The sequence below is a fragment of the Telopea speciosissima genome, chromosome 3 (genome assembly GCF_018873765.1).
Source record: "Telopea speciosissima isolate NSW1024214 ecotype Mountain lineage chromosome 3, Tspe_v1, whole genome shotgun sequence".
NCBI lineage: Eukaryota > Viridiplantae > Streptophyta > Magnoliopsida > Proteales > Proteaceae > Telopea > Telopea speciosissima.
In genome coordinates this window covers 67,059,202-67,075,615 of record NC_057918.1, presented here as the reverse complement: position 1 = coordinate 67,075,615, position 16,414 = coordinate 67,059,202, and the positions used below count along the sequence as shown (strand labels likewise).

The following is a 16,414-nucleotide window of genomic DNA, read 5'->3' as shown; positions in this document are numbered from 1 at the left end:
GTGACTTAGTATTTTTACGACTCAAATAAAAACTCGTCCAATCGGATCAGTTTTTAACCTCTACTCATTTTTTGTCCATAGACCAAAAATGAAGAACATTAAGCTTCTCCATTACATTATCCTTTTCTGTTTTAGTCCATATGTGCATAATTAGATTGATAGAAACCCTAGCCCTAAGTTTACATTCTGTCTAAGGAGTATAAGGGGCTTTTGTCTAGACTCTAGAGTCATTGATGGTATAAGGTTCCAATACTTATGTTAACTTTCAATCACAAATCAACTATTGTATAATTATATATGATAATGATTTTTTGTCCATGAGATGCATTGCTTATTTGTTTTATTGAAACCCAAATTCTATTGATGTGGACCATGGTTTTGTATTAGTCTCAAGAATTATGCTGACATCATATGAATATGGAATTACTTCTTTTTGTTTTTTTGTTTTGAGTTATACATCACATAATATACTTGGTGCTTAATTCAAATTAGTAGTAAGCATGCATAAAGGCCTCCATTACAATTTCAACAAGGATGTATGAAACTTTCAATCCTTCGCATTTGGAGATGTAGGGGGTGTCAAAAGTTGGCCTGCACCGGTATATTTGACTTGGACATCCGGTTGAAGCCCTAGACCGGTCCGATGGATTACTAGCTAGTGTCAGACTCGATCACCAACCGATTAATAATGGGATGTTCTAGGTCCAAGGTAGTGATCCGACGGTAGTCCAACTGGGACAGATCATCTGTACCATTTATAGCCTAATAGCCAATTAACCATTTAAAGCCCCATTATAGCTTGATTAGTCCGATTAATTAAGCCCGATTATGAACTAATAAGGATGTGCATGCTAATGTTCCAAAAAAAAAATTAGTTCTGGTGTATTTGTGTGTTTTTTGTTTTAAGAATAAATTTGGACCATAACATGTATGTGACATCCTTCTGTGTTTGTGCTTTTTAAATGAACCGGATAAAAAAACAAAAAAAACCACATTACTTATAATCATTGGAGAAATAGATTTAAAGTACCAAACAAAGAAAAACAGAAACACAATTTTGTAACAAAACGCTTAATAAAACCGACTTTCTCTCCCTCTCCCATTGGCACCACTTCCACCACCACCACTTATGTTAATTTGCATTTCATGTTTCTATTATTTTTTTATGACAGAAATATTTTTTTCTCAATTTTATCATATAACATTTTTTTTTACAGAAGTATATCAAATTAACAGAAAAAGAAAAAAAAAAGTATTTCTAACTCAGAAATACTAGTTTGGAATAAAAACATTGTCATACACAATTTAACTGACCAACCGAATAGAATATGTCCATGCCCTAGCCTACAAGGCCCGATAACCTAAATGGGTAGAAACGATACAAAACCTTAAATTGGTAGGGACCAATTAGGTTCGATCGAAAACCGACCAAACCCTACCGGTTGACACCCCTAGAGAGATGCATCACTTGATAGATTTAAAAAAACAGTTTTTTAATTGCGTAAGTACAGACTTGGGGAAAAAAAGCAATCTTATAGTTTCAATAGAGAAAGTGGGGTGAGGAAACCTATATTAGACCTTAATTTTTACCAAATTAGTCAAACAAAATAATAAGTTTTTAATTAGATGTAGTACAACAAATCAATCTTTTTTTTTCTTTTAGTAAGAAGTACAACAATTCAATCTATAACTATAAAACATGTTGTCTTAACCAAAAAAAAAAAAAAAAACTATAAAACTTGTTGGGAGATAGTCTTACAAGCTACAAGCCGTGCAAGTGATGTAATGTCTCTCATTTAAAAAAAAAAATGGTACATAGAAGAAAGCAAGGTTAGTTTTGTCATTTTAAAATAAAATTTTGATAAAAGATTTTGTGCATGATTGTGTAGGGTACACGGGTGTGTAGAGAACCGTCGGATGAGGTGAGAGTGGTGTATCGTGCACCCTCATTCCTCATCCAATGGTTTTGTGCATGCCCGTATAGCATGCACGGTCACGCATAAAAACTTCTCCTTAAAAGTTTTAAGGAAAAAAGATTTATGTCCGAGAGTGTGGCCTACACCAATACTCCCATGAGTCTATCTCTCTCCTTCCCATGTGAAAAGACACCTCTACCACCATGTTTTAAGGAGGAGAGAGATAGACTCATGAGTACAGAAAACTGCTACCCAAATTTTAAATAAATTAATATTTTTGCATTGTTAAGAGAGAGAGAGAGGGGTGTGAGCTGGCATACATGTTGGAAAAACAAGAGTGTTCCATGCAATGATAATAATTACTTAAATAGTAAAAAATTGAATTAATGAGAAATTAAAAATCTCAAGTTAGGGAAAGAAATATTGATCAGAAAAGTTTATGTGCTTACGTGGAAAATTGCTTTTAACAGTAAAATTAAGCATTCACTCGTAAGCTTTCTTAATTACTTCCTTGATGTTGACTGATACGTAACCATCTTTACAACAAAGGTCAAACAGGCCCACTTATATAAACTCTTTACTAAAAAGATTAAAGAAAGAAAGAAAATGAAGGAGGTGATGCATGTGTTTGTAAAAGACCTTAGAAAGCTAAAAAAAAGATAAACATTTCTTGAAAAGTGATAATTTAATGGGATTTACGTTTAAAGTTCCTCACGGATGTCAGGGTCCCCTATTTCCTTCTCACATGGGATTCTTTATTTATATATATATTTAGGAAAGCAATTTTCTGTAACGTAGGTTTACACCAGCACTTCCATGTGTCTATCTCTCTCCTCCTTAAAACAAGGGGGCAGAGATGTCTTTTCACATGGGGAGGAGAGAGATAGACTCATGGGAGTACTAGCGTAGGCCACACTCCAGAACAGAGAACTTTTTCCCATATATATATATTTCTCTTTTATTCTAATCAAATCTGTAAGGATGTCAATCGATCGGTTTGGTTCGATTTTGATCTAGGTTGAATCGGTTTCGGCGTAGTAATGATAAATACGAAATCAAACCAATAAGAAAAGCTTCGGTTTGGTTTTAGTATGGTATCGGGTTTTATCGATTTTGTTTCGATCCAAATTTTTGCCTAGTTTCAATTTTGTTTCAAGTTAAGTCGTTCTGATTTGATTTTAGGTGTGCAATACCCCAGCCCAAAGGCGATCCAGTAAGGATCGGTTCAGTTTGGTTAGGGCTATATCAGTTTGGTTTGGACTAGGTTTTGACACCCCTACATATGGGTCTCATGTGAATGATGTCGGTTTCTGCACTGCCATTAGTGTGACATAGATTTCCACACACTAGTATCATAGGATAACCCTCTCCCCTTATTTGTATTCAAGGACATGGGGGCAAAATGATTGCACCGCCACGCCCCTATGAAAGGTGAAAATCTCATTCCCCAAGATATTTCTGTGCATACTCTCATTGGTCCCATACACACGAGGGCCACGCTCCCCCACAGAGAACACTCCCACCCATATAATTAATTACTAGGTTTAATTTAACAAAACCTCATTAAAAGACTAAAACTTAGAGATGCAAACACACTCATAATCTCATCAGAATCCACCACCCACCCATAACCAACCCAGAAAAAAAAAAGGCAGTGAAATACTGCCCACAACAGCTCAGCCTCATCTCATCTCTTTTCAACTTCTTTCTAACCCTTTCTCTTATTAAGATTCCATTAAAATAAAATCCATGCACACCATTTCTTCTTCTTCTTCTTCAAAAACATTCCATGTCCCTCTCATGATCAAATAATAAATCTCCTCTAGCTTAACCCTTCCTTCCTTCCTTCCTTACTTCTAGCTCAGTATATGCACTTCCCAATACAATAATATTCCTTCTGAATTGATGTTATTATCATCATTCTCTCTCTCTCTCTCCTTCCACTTGGTAGCTTTTGATTTCTCCTCTTATCTCTCCATTCTCTCCACACTTGTTTAGTAACAAACACACTGGGCAACTGGGAGTATAATCTGTAAGCTATTTATAGAACATATGGATCTAGTGATGACCAAACTGATTTGTAGACATTAAACACAAAAAGGGCAGATCTGCTCATCTGCATTTAATTCATCATCAATGCAACTAGGCTTTCTTCTTTCTCTCTTTCCATTTAATTTATCTTCTGCAAGGCAGTAAAGATTGAGAGTCAGAAAAAATGAGAGAGAAAGCAGAAGATCCATGCCACGAATGCACGATCGTCTGTCTTAAGTTAAATTCTTCAAGTAGCAAAGTTTTTTTTGTCTGGGTCACCTTGTGTTTGTGTTGCTTCTGAAACGCTCACAGAGCTGCACATCGGCAATCTGCAGTGGCTCGCAAAACGAATTCAGCAGGTCTGGGTTTTTTTAGTTTTTGGATTCTTTTTCTTTTTCTGTGTCTCTGTTTCAGAATTTAGTTTAGCTTTCTCCTTGTCTCGTTCTGCTCTGTTGTATCTTAAGATAACGTAGATAAATGATAGAAATGCCTGACTCTCTTTCACCTCTCTCTCTCACCCTTTTTGGTTTTCGTATTCTTTTCGTTGATGAAATTGCTTTTGTTTCCATATGCAATGTGTCTACAGATCCTCTACCCAAGTCACCATTCGTTTCCTCGCTGCGACTTGTCTTCATTTTCGCACAATTTGATTGCACCAGATGGTGAAATGCTCGTCAGAAGAAACAGAGGATTCAGTTCTCACTGCTTAAACATTCTTCCGCAGCACCGACTCGCAGTTTGCGGTCTTCGTTACCACCGGCGGATCACTTGCAGTAATGGGTCTCAACCTTATTCTCAGAGGGCTTTCTTCTCCGGCGATATATACATTTCTGAGCTCTTTTAAGCATTTTCCCATATTGGAACGTTTATCAATTTCGATCCATTTGGCTTTTGTTCTTCTCTTTCTCTTCTTCGCATCGGTCAGGCGGATAGTCGGTTGTGTCTCACGGGTTCATATCATCAAGGAGGAACCAACGAATGCCAATTCGATTCCTATTAGTCGTCAGAGTGAAGATGGAACCCACAATGTTGAGATTGGTACGGGCTTCAAAGTATCCGTTTTCTGCTGTTTCTATGTTCTGTTTCTGCAAGTTGTGGTGTTAGGGTTTGATGGGGCCGGCTTGATTAGAGACAGAGCAAATGGGAAGAACGAGGATTGGTCCCTTCTTTGCTTGCCTGCAGCTCAAACTTTAGCTTGGTTCGTTTTGAGCTTTTCGGCTTTTTGCTGCAAATTTAAGGCTTTGGAGAAATTCCCTTTCTTGCTGAGGATATGGTGGTCTGTGTCCTTCGTCCTCTGTTTGTATAGTCTGTATGTTGATGGTAAAGGGTTGTGGATACACGGCTCTGAGTTCTTGAATTCACATGTTGTGGCTAACTTTGCTGCAACTTTGGCTTTGGCTTTCCTCTGTTTCGTCTCTGTTCGAGGTTCAACGGGTATACAGATTCACAGAAACCCCAGTCTTCGAGAGCCATTGCTGCTTGAAGAAGAAGAAGAAGAAGCAGGGTGCCTTAAGGTGACCCCTTATAACGATGCTAGGCTCTTTAGCCTGCTCACACTTTCTTGGTTGAACCCTCTACTGTCTGTGGGCGCAAAAAGGCCGCTTGAGCTCAGGGATATCCCTCTTCTGGCACCGAAAGATCGATCCAAGGCCAATTATAAGGTTTTGAACTCAAATTGGGAGAAATTGAAGCAAGAGAATCCCTCTAAGCAGCCTTCATTAGCTTGGGCAATTTTGAAGTCGTTTTGGAAGGAGGCAGCTTGCAATGCTGTATTTGCTGGCTTGAACACCCTTGTTTCATATGTGGGTCCTTATCTGATCACCTACTTTGTGGAGTACTTGGGGGGAAATCAGACATTCCATAATGAAGGTTATGTTCTGGCAGCAATCTTCTTCGCGGCCAAGCTGGTGGAGACCATTACGACCAGGCAATGGTACCTTGGAGTAGACATATTGGGCATGCACGTGAGGTCAGCTCTTACAGCCATGGTGTACCGGAAGGGACTGAGGCTCTCGAGCGGAGCCAGGCAGAGCCACAGCAGTGGTGAGATTGTAAACTACATGGCTGTTGATGTGCAGAGAGTAGGGGATTACTCTTGGTACCTCCATGACATATGGATGCTCCCACTGCAAATAATTCTTGCTCTAGCTATTCTGTACAAGAATGTAGGGATAGCCTCAGTTGCAACATTGATTGCCACCATTGTCTCCATTGTTGTTACTGTTCCTCTCGCAAGAATGCAAGAAGAGTATCAGGACAACTTGATGGCCGCCAAGGATGAAAGGATGAGGAAGACTTCTGAGTGTCTGAGGAACATGAGGATTCTCAAGTTGCAAGCATGGGAGGACAGATACCAAGCGAAGCTGGAGGAGATGCGACATGTGGAATTCAAGTGGCTTCGGAAAGCACTGTACTCCCAGGCTTTCATTACATTCATCTTTTGGGGCTCCCCTATTTTTGTTGCTGTTGTCACTTTCGGTACTGCTATACTCTTGGGGGGTCAGCTTACAGCAGGAGGTGTTCTTTCTGCTCTTGCCACCTTCAGGATCCTCCAAGAGCCTCTAAGAAATTTTCCAGACCTGGTCTCGATGATGGCGCAAACAAAGGTTTCTCTTGATCGCATTTCTGGATTTTTACAGGATGAAGAATTGCAGGAAGATGCTACTGTTGTTCTCCCTAGGGGCCTCACAAACATTGCAATCGAGATTAAAGATGGTGAATTTCGCTGGAACTCTTCCTCCCTAAGGCCAACATTATCAGGAATACATATGAGAGTTGAGAAGGGGATGCGTGTCGCTGTTTGTGGCATGGTTGGTTCAGGAAAGTCGAGCTTCCTTTCTTGCATCCTTGGAGAGATACCTAAAATCTCTGGTGAAGTAAGTTCCTTAATCAAAAGAATAGTCTCATTTCTCAGTTTTGTTTCTGTTAGTTTTGTGAAAGCCATTTATTTTTCCCATTGATATTAAGACGAGCAACTTTTAATGTTTCCTGATGGTTTTTAGGTTAGAATATGTGGGTCTGTGGCTTATGTTTCTCAGTCAGCCTGGATACAGTCGGGAAACATAGAAGAAAATATTCTTTTCGGCAGCCTTGTGGATAAAGTCAGGTACAAGAATGTCCTTCATGCTTGTTCATTGAAAAAGGATTTGGAGCTCTTCTTGCATGGAGACCAGACCATCATTGGTGATAGAGGCATTAATCTGAGTGGGGGCCAAAAGCAAAGGGTGCAGCTTGCGAGAGCACTCTACCAAGATGCAGACATTTATTTGCTTGATGATCCTTTCAGTGCAGTAGATGCACATACAGGATCTGAATTATTTAAGGTAAAACACACACTGAACCCTTTTATATTTCCTCCTTGTGATATAACTGTAAGTGATGAATATATCATAATTTTATGATATTAACTACACATGGAATTTGATGTTGCAGGAGTACATATTGACAGCATTGGCTAGTAAGACTGTTGTTTTTGTGACACATCAAGTTGAGTTTCTGCCAGCTGCGGATCTGATATTGGTAAGGAATACTCTGTTTCTTTAATTTTGTGTTTTATGTTTTATGTTTTATTTATATATTTTACTTTTGTTGTTTTATGCACTGTAAAGTGCCGTTATGGTTTCTAAGGCTTTACGTTATATGCTCAAGTTAGATTCTGTTAATTTCTCTTTCTGAAATGTCGAATGAAAAGAAAATTGGAAAACTGTATAATACAGTTGTGTTAAATCTCTAAGGTTGAAAATTTTCACAATACTTGGTAATTTAAGAGAACATTACTTGTACATTTACTCTATTGTTGCCTCCAGCCCTCAACGCAAGGTGGCATATGATCCTTTCTTTGACTCTCTCAGAAGATTGATAAATGTAATTGTTTAGGCTAATAGTAATAATGTCCTGATTGTTGTATCTTCATTGCAGTTGAATCTGATGCGAAGGCGTGAAATTTTTGGTCTTTCCATTAACTCACTATCAAGACTATCCATATGGAAATAACTCCTTGGATGAAATTTGAATTGAAACATGCTTTATGGATTTTTCCGATAATGCAAAGTAGACATGTACCTATTTCTCATTTAAATGCTGATAACATATATCATTGTTGAGTGGAGATTCGGTTAACTGTCAACAAGTGTACTGGTTGACTTGTGTGCATGAACTTCTGGTTTTCGTGCTTGAACTGTATTATTTTGCTTCTGCTATATTTCGTTCAGTTTAGTCATATCAAAAGAGGAGGCTTTTCTGGACGATGTTACTAAGAAAAGAACATATCTGGTAGGATTATGGTAGTCAAGTCATTCTAATAAATATTTTGGACCTCCATTTCTGCAGGTTCTTAAGGAGGGTCGTATCATACAAGCTGGAAAATATGAAGATCTTTTGCAAGCTGGAACTGATTTCAACAAATTAGTTTCAGCTCATCACGAAGCAATTGAAGCTCTGGATATTTCTGTACACTCATCTGATGAACCAGATAGGAATCTTCCTCTTTCTGGTTCTATAATGTTTAGTAAAAAATGTGATTCAACTGCAAATAATATGAGCGACTTAGCAAAGGATGTGGTTGAAAATGGATCACTATCAGACCAGAAAGCTATTAAGGAAAAAAAGAAAGCAAAACGCCCAAGGAAAAAGCAGCTCGTTCAGGAAGAGGAACGCGAAAGGGGAAAAGTTAGCATGAAGGTGTACTGGTCATACATGGCCGCGGCATATAAAGGTTTATTGATACCGCTCATTATCCTTGCACAGACGTTATTTCAAGTGCTTCAAATAGCCAGCAGCTGGTGGATGGCTTGGGCAAATCCACAAACTAAGGGCGACCATCCTAAGACTAGTAATATGGTCCTTCTTGTGGTTTATATGGCCCTTGCTTTTGGGAGCTCATGGTTTGTATTTGTTAGGGCTGTTCTGGTAGCCACATTTGGTCTAGCAGCAGCACAAAAGTTGTTCACAAAGATGCTCAGAAGTGTGTTTCGTGCACCAATGTCTTTCTTCGACTCTACCCCAGCCGGACGGATCTTGAATCGTGTAAGTATTCTGCTGTCATTTGAAAGTAAAACTCTTCTACGCAAAACCCCTTATAGGATTATAACAAGACATGGAACGATGCCTCCTTTTCCCCTTTCTTTCACATTATTTATCTTCACGTATATTTATGAATCTCCAGGTGTCTGTAGATCAAAGTGTTGTGGATCTTGATATTCCTTTCAGACTTGGTGGGTTTGCAGCAACAACAATACAACTTCTCGGCATAATTGGTGTAATGACAAAAGTAACCTGGCAAGTCTTGCTTTTAGTTGTCCCTTTGGCCATTGCATGCTTGTGGATGCAGGTAACGTCTTTTTCTTCCCCTCAGGATCTCTGTCAATAAAATTTTGACCTAAATCAGTTATATGCAAACTAACAAATCTAACAAGACCTGAATTTGGAGAATATGTGCAGTATAGCTAGAATTCTGAACTTCTATTTCTCTGATGTGCTGCTTCCATTCATGTTAATTAATTTGGACTTAGTACAAAGACCTCGGCACAATAGTAAGGTTGCTCCATTGCGACTTAGTGGTCGCGGGTTTGAGTCAGGAAACAGCCTTTCCACAAAGCGGGGGTAAGGCTGCATACATTATGACCCTCCCTGACCCCGCAGTGGCCGGAGCCTCGTGCCCTGGGTACGCCCTTTTTTACAATCTTTTGTAATTTGTGCTGGGCTCTGCCTCTTTTCTCCTGCCGTGCTGGGCTCTGCCTCTGTCCTCTTACTTTCTTTTTTCACTTTCATTTTTCACCTTTCAGCTTTCATTTTTCTTTTTATTTTCCATCTTTCATTTGTCATTTCCCATTTTTCATTTCTCATCTCATTCCCCATCCCTCTTTTTCCATCTCTTCATTTCCCTTTTTTTGTTTAAACCTCAGTCTTCCCTACTTTGTTTTGTTTGGATCCATGTATCCGAAGCCATTAATTAAGTTGGGTTGAGGCTGAGTTTGTTGTTGTTGTTTTGTAATTTGTGAAGCTCAGAAAAATGGCAATGGGCCAGACCAACTGATTCACTGTTTTGCACTTCCTCGTTAGTAGTTGTCATTTGCAGGAGAGCAATAATACACTGAATTATCACTCTTCCCCCCCCCCCCAAGTATGGTTGTTTGAAGAGTGATCAGAATTTCTTGTTTGTGGAGGCATCACATTGCTGATCTAGAATGTCCCTTCTAGGAGTGAGCAATTATAATTTATGATCGTTACATGTAAAGCAAAACTTTAATTAATTCTTAAAAATAATAATCCAGTAAATATAAGCTAATGAAAATAAAAAGGAGAGAGATTGATTATCTACTTAAATTTAATTTAATATTCTGAAAGGAATTTACTTTACTGTTAGAGAGGAGCAATGATGGTTGAAGTTGATTTTTGAGGGTTATGCATCATCATACTCAATTATCATGAATTAAAGTGGTCTGCATGTGATGGAATTCTGAAGCATATTTCAAAAATTATGGTAGCACATATCAATTTATAACTTTGGTACATGAATGCAGAAATACTACATGGCTTCATCACGAGAACTTGTTCGCATAGTTAGCATCCAGAAATCTCCAATCATCCATCTTTTCGGGGAGTCAATTGCTGGAGCAGCTACAATTAGAGGCTTTGGACAAGAAAAGCGGTTCATGAAGCGGAATTTATATCTTCTTGATTGTTTTACTCGCCCCTTCTTCTGCAGCCTTGCTGCCATTGAGTGGCTGTGTTTGCGCATGGAATTACTATCAACTTTTGTATTTGCCTTCTGCATGACTTTACTTGTGAGCTTCCCACATGGAAGCATTGATCCAAGTATGTAATATTTTCTCAACTTCTTTTAGTTTTCGATCCCTTCTTATGCTACACAATTTTGCTGCAAATTTGCTATCTGAAACTATAACTTTTATAGTTATCTCCGGTGTTGTTCCAGTGTTAACTGTCACACATATTTTGACCTGGATCTGGTACAAGGAAGCCATGAATAGCCAACTTAAAAATTTTGGGACAAGATTCAGATGATGATTATGTTACTTTCATACGAAAACCGGATAACTTTAATTTTGTTGGAACTTCCCATTTGATAATTACTGCTTCTTACTCTATATAGGTATGGCTGGTCTTGCTGTTACATATGGCCTTAATTTGAATGCGCGGTTATCACGCTGGATACTAAGCTTTTGCAAGCTTGAAAATAAAATTATATCGATTGAGCGTATTCATCAGTACTGTCAAATCCCAAGTGAAGCTCCATCTATTATTGAGGACTCTTGCCCTCCATCTTCCTGGCCAGAAAATGGTAGCATTGAATTGATTGATCTGAAGGTATGTGGTCAGTTTCTCTTCACTGTGCATTTGAATTCTAAGATAAAGTTTGAAGATTCAACCTAGAAATGTTGCAAAAGATCTGATAAGAGGTTTTTTTTTTAATATTATATTGGTAATGGAACAATTAGCTGGAATGCATCTTTTTCATAAGAATTATATCATCATAAGGCTTTTGTAGATTTGAGTTTATTTTTAGACAACAATTAATAATTATGGCTATTCCGACCCGGAGGCAAGGGCCTTACGTAATGGACTAGAATATTGATCAAAGGCCAGTGCTTTGCTGGTAAACAGTGACTAGAAGACCAGTTTTCATGGGATAAAATAGAATACAATTATTTGGCTAAGAGAAACAAATTTGTGATATCTCCCTTTCAAATGGCCTACAGAAAATGCTAATGGGAAAAGCTTTGTCTAACGCATATTATGACTGGAATAATCTCTTGTGACTATTGAGGCATTGAGTATACTGACCAACTTCTGTTTAACTGGATTTATGCTCTACTTATTTGACTGAGATGTGCATGAAGCCTGATTTTCTTATGTTTACACCTAAAACTTCGCAGCTATGTTAGATGCATGAGCTGTATGCAATTGGTTTAAAATATGCTTCTGCTGTACCTCTTGAACACATTATTTCCCTTATTAATGGCTAAAAAGTTCCACATATGCATTAAACAATTTTAGTGCAGGCACAATTATTATGCTGCATTCTGGATGTGAGTGTGAGATGTGTTTAATACCTAAATTCGGGGCATAGGGACTAGTATGCAATTATAGTTACTACTTGAAAATCTTAATGTTGTAGCTAGTTATTCATATATTCTTTATGAATTATATTATTTGTACCGTTTCAAATTATTAAATCCCATTTGCATTTTTAAAGTAAATCAATCTAAATACTCTCTTTTTTCTTTGGGCATTCTCCATTACAAGTAGGCCATATTAGATGTGCATCCGATTTGCCCATATTCTCTGAGGTTTACAAGGGTTATCTGGGGGAATGTGAAGGTTGGGTAATAACCAGGAAAGCTTTTGATTGAATGGAAGGTCCAGTTAATGACAATCAGGTAGAATCATCAAGAACCTAGACCAAAATAAAGCGTCCAAGGGAAAAATAATGAGAGTGTGTAAGAAATTAGTCGTGAATCTATCTTTCATCTATGTAGAATCTCCAGACATTCTAGATTTTTACTTATTTCAAGAAGTTTATTTGTTTTCTGTGGCTGTCGATGTCAGTGCAAAAGCTACTAAATCTCTCCTTCAGTGTTTCACCTTGACTTTCCCTTTTATTGCTGAAATTTCTATGAGCCTTGGTTGCTTGCCCTGGGTTCCATCAATAAAATAGGTCCTACTGAATCAATTCCTAATCCACCACAAAATCAAAAACTCTTTACCCATTCATAATCCTCCTCCAGTTGGAGTAATGTGTTGCAAATTTAAAATGATAATAGAATGCATAGGTCATTAGGAGTTCCTACAAACATATATAAAAACACCTTATTACCTCCATGGGAATAAGAAAATTACATTGCTTATACATCATTGTTTAGCTTCGTTTAATTGTCATCTGTTCACTTGTTTGTGGTAGTTTGCTCCTACTCTCCAAATAGTTGTTCTTTCAGCTTTTTCTCCTATGGGATCTATTTTTCCTCTTCAATTGTAGATTTATAGTTCATTGCCACTGACTGTCATGTTTATAAAAGGTCCGTTACAAGGAGAATCTTCCTATGGTCCTCCATGGTGTAACCTGCACATTTCCTGGTGGAAAAAAGATTGGGATTGTGGGCCGTACAGGAAGTGGTAAATCTACTTTGATCCAGGCTTTGTTCAGATTAATTGAACCAGCATGTGGGAGGATAATAATAGACAGCATCGACATCTCAACAATTGGCCTCCATGACCTGCGTAGTCGTCTGAGTATCATCCCACAGGATCCTACATTATTTGAAGGGACCATCAGGAACAATCTCGATCCCCTTGAAGAGCACTCTGATTATGAAATCTGGCAGGTAATAGCTTGTACTCTCACACTCTTTTATCATTGAGATGCTTGTTGAAAATTTAGTTCCAATTTAGTTGTGTTTTTTCCCTCAGGCTCTTGACAAGTCTCAACTTGGAGAAGTAATCCGCCAAAAAGAGCAAAAACTTGACACTCCAGGTATGTGCCCTGCACATTAAAACCTCTATTAATATAAACCGCGGCAGCAATATATGCATTCATCCAAACAAACAGGGAAAAAATTGGCAATACATTTATAGCAGTATTGATAATTCATTTTAGGGGTTTCCTGGGTTCATCAATTATGTGTATCTCATGTTAATTGACAGTGTTAGAGAATGGAGATAATTGGAGTGTCGGGCAACGGCAACTTGTTTCACTAGGCCGGGCTTTGCTGAAGCAGGCACGGATACTGGTGCTTGACGAGGCAACAGCCTCTGTTGACTCGGCCACTGATAACCTTATCCAGAAGATTATCCGAACAGAGTTCAATGATTGCACTGTCTGCACTATTGCACATCGTATACCTACCGTTATCGACAGTGATCTGGTCCTGGTTCTTAGTGATGGTAAGTATGGTAGTCTCTTAACTTGCTTGTTCCATCCAATAGAACTGTAAAATGTAAGAGAAGATTTGCAAACTCAATAATAAGAGCATGGCAGCACTCAGCATGTCTCTATATTTTGTTAGGACTCTTCCTTGATTCTGTTACAATGATAATATCTTAAGATGTGTTCGATAAAATATTCCACCACTAGCTCCAATATGAAAGAACTTAAATAGTAATTTATCTTTTGACTATGCCTGTGAAATACTTATCAGTTGAATGTTTTGGCAGGTCGAGTTGCTGAATTCAATTCTCCTATGCGACTACTAGAGGACAAGTCATCTATGTTTATGAAGCTGGTGTCTGAATATTCAACAAGGTCAAATGGCATGTCAGATTTTGGAATTTGATGGCATGCCATACCACCTTGAAGAGAAAGTGACAACAGCAGAGGCATATGGGATGAACAATCTGCAATGCTCTGCCAAATTCAGCGTTCGGCTGTCAAGTAGAGTGGGAGGGAACGACATGAATTTCTGTTCTGTAACCAACCCATGGACGGAAAAGGGTTGTATATAAACATTTACAGGTTAATACTCCTCAGAGAAAGCTGGGGGAATCCATAGCATGGTTGGCTCAATCTGTTCAACAAAAAATGAAATTGGGTCTGTGAGGGTCATTGGCAATAATTGTGCCAGCAGCAGAAATAAGCTGGGGTCATTTTTGTTCGACATGCCCAATAAAGCAGTTTTGGTGTCTAACCCAGATGTTCATCTTAATCAATTTGCAGAGCATTCAATCAGAACATGCATCTCACACTCCACAGTGCAGCCTCCTGGTGAATTTCATTCTCAATTCATTTATTCTGTCATAGGGAATCAAGTACTCATTCGCCGTCTCCATTCCAAATCTGTAAGATATTTTTGCAGTAGATTTGATCAGATTAGATATGTAATATCCTGCAATTATCTCAAAAGCAAAGAGAACAATCACTACAAGTTTGGCATCCAAAGCAGGAGTCTCCCTCACCTGTTCCATGCAGCAGAGGCCGAGTGGTTGAGCAAATTGGACAAGGCCAAGGCCAAGGCAATAGAATGGAGACTCCCTGTAAAGCCCATCTCAGTAGTATGCTCTGTTTAGGAAGCCATGTCTGTTTTTTATGGAGAGTCATCTTCCCTCATAAAACCCTAGCCACTGGTTTGTAGACCATCTGCACCATGCAACACCAATCATCTGCAAAGAATATCTTTTTTGTTTTTATCAACCTCACATTTACCAAAAATAAATTTTATCTTATCAAATCCATTTGAACCCATCAAGACAAACTTGGATCTGCACATGGGGCCCTAAGGCATGGTTGGATATAATTTAAGTGGAGTCTTAACCTAAATATGGCCCAAGCTGCTTTATAGTTGTAAAATTCACTTTCCATGGCTGTTTTAGTTTGCTCCCAAAATTAAATGTTTTGATACTTTACTAATTTTGGTTTCATTTGTAATTCCAAAGTCCATTAAATAGTAGTACAAAGAGTATCTCTGAACTGCAAACCTAGTTGTGCTTGGTTTGGATTGGTCATTTATCAAATTTCAGGCTCAATTACAATCACATACCCTTCCATATTTTGGCATACTCTCATATTTTCAGCTATCCATTTCTTCAATAAGTTTCACACTTTCACAGGATTTTTTGGCCTTTAAACAAAACATTTCAAGAATTCTTATGAAAATGAAACTCCAAGGTGCATACTTTCAGCAAAGATATAGCTTTGGATGCATAAACAAAAACTAAGGGTCTGTACCAGGTTAAAAATATAAGAATGCTTTGGAATCAAAAGGTTTTAAGATGGTAAAGTTAAATAGATTTGAATGGCGAAACAAGATCCATGTGGCCAAACAAATCTAGTTTGGTAAGACTTAGTTTCAGTTGAGTTGGATTGTATTTTGGTTGATTATAAAATGATTATTGTGATTAAATTGAAAATACAGCAAAATAAATTGATCCCCTTGGCTTGTTCTTGCTATGAAACTGGATGAAGTACAGGTTTTTTGCAACCCAATCTTGAGATTCATGGTCTTGGTACTTGATCAAACTTAGGGGTTTTTTTTTTTATAAGAATAAAAGATCAATTAAACAAAAGGAGGAAACATTATCTGTTACAATTAAACTCTGCCTATTACACCTGGCCGAAATAGCAAGATCATTAGAAATAGCAATTAAATTTCTATTTTTTCTTAACAATTTTGACACCACAAAATTTTTTTAGGAGGGAATGTATATCCCACAACCATGAAAAGAGTTCCCAAGTCCAATTTGACAAGTCCTCTGTAAGCCATCAAAGCACGTCCTCATAGTCCGTCCAGATCTCCACTTCCCAATTAGTCAAGTGTTTGGGGAGTTTTATTCCTGAGAGAATTCCCTCTACCTCTGCTTCCTGCGCTGTCCCTGTGAAACCAAAGTCCATACATGCAAAAATAAAGGATTGATTTAAAATTGCGGTGCAGAGTCAGCCAAGAATCTGCCATTACATATTAAAGTCGAAACTCCATGCCGCATTTCATCCATGTAAGTCTGTATTGATACTTTTGGGG

The 16,414-nt window shown here is 38.1% G+C and overlaps 1 protein-coding gene across 1 annotated transcript; it reads left to right on the top strand.

Annotated features, from left to right (window-relative positions):
• Nucleotides 1-4,143: 4,143 nt before the first annotated feature.
• Nucleotides 4,144-14,824, top strand: LOC122654779 (ABC transporter C family member 5-like). The gene is made up of 12 exons (XM_043849025.1): nucleotides 4,144-4,306; nucleotides 4,534-6,823; nucleotides 6,950-7,270; nucleotides 7,380-7,466; nucleotides 8,277-8,972; nucleotides 9,112-9,276; nucleotides 10,469-10,763; nucleotides 11,059-11,273; nucleotides 12,983-13,288; nucleotides 13,374-13,437; nucleotides 13,608-13,847; nucleotides 14,118-14,824. Exons 2-12 carry the CDS (start codon nucleotides 4,724-4,726, stop codon nucleotides 14,234-14,236), a joined length of 4,608 nt encoding a protein of 1,535 aa, XP_043704960.1. The 5' UTR covers nucleotides 4,144-4,306; nucleotides 4,534-4,723; the 3' UTR covers nucleotides 14,237-14,824.
• The last annotated feature ends 1,590 nt before the right edge of the window (nucleotides 14,825-16,414 follow it).

Coding starts and splice junctions, on each gene's coding strand:
- LOC122654779 (XM_043849025.1), top strand. CDS start 4,724: ATGGGTCTCAACCTTATTCTCAGAGGGCTTTCTTCTCCGGCGATATAT. Junction 6,824..6,949: donor TACCTAAAATCTCTGGTGAA/GTAAGTTCCTTA, acceptor GATGGTTTTTAG/GTTAGAATATGTGGGTCTGT. Junction 7,467..8,276: donor CAGCTGCGGATCTGATATTG/GTAAGGAATACT, acceptor CCATTTCTGCAG/GTTCTTAAGGAGGGTCGTAT.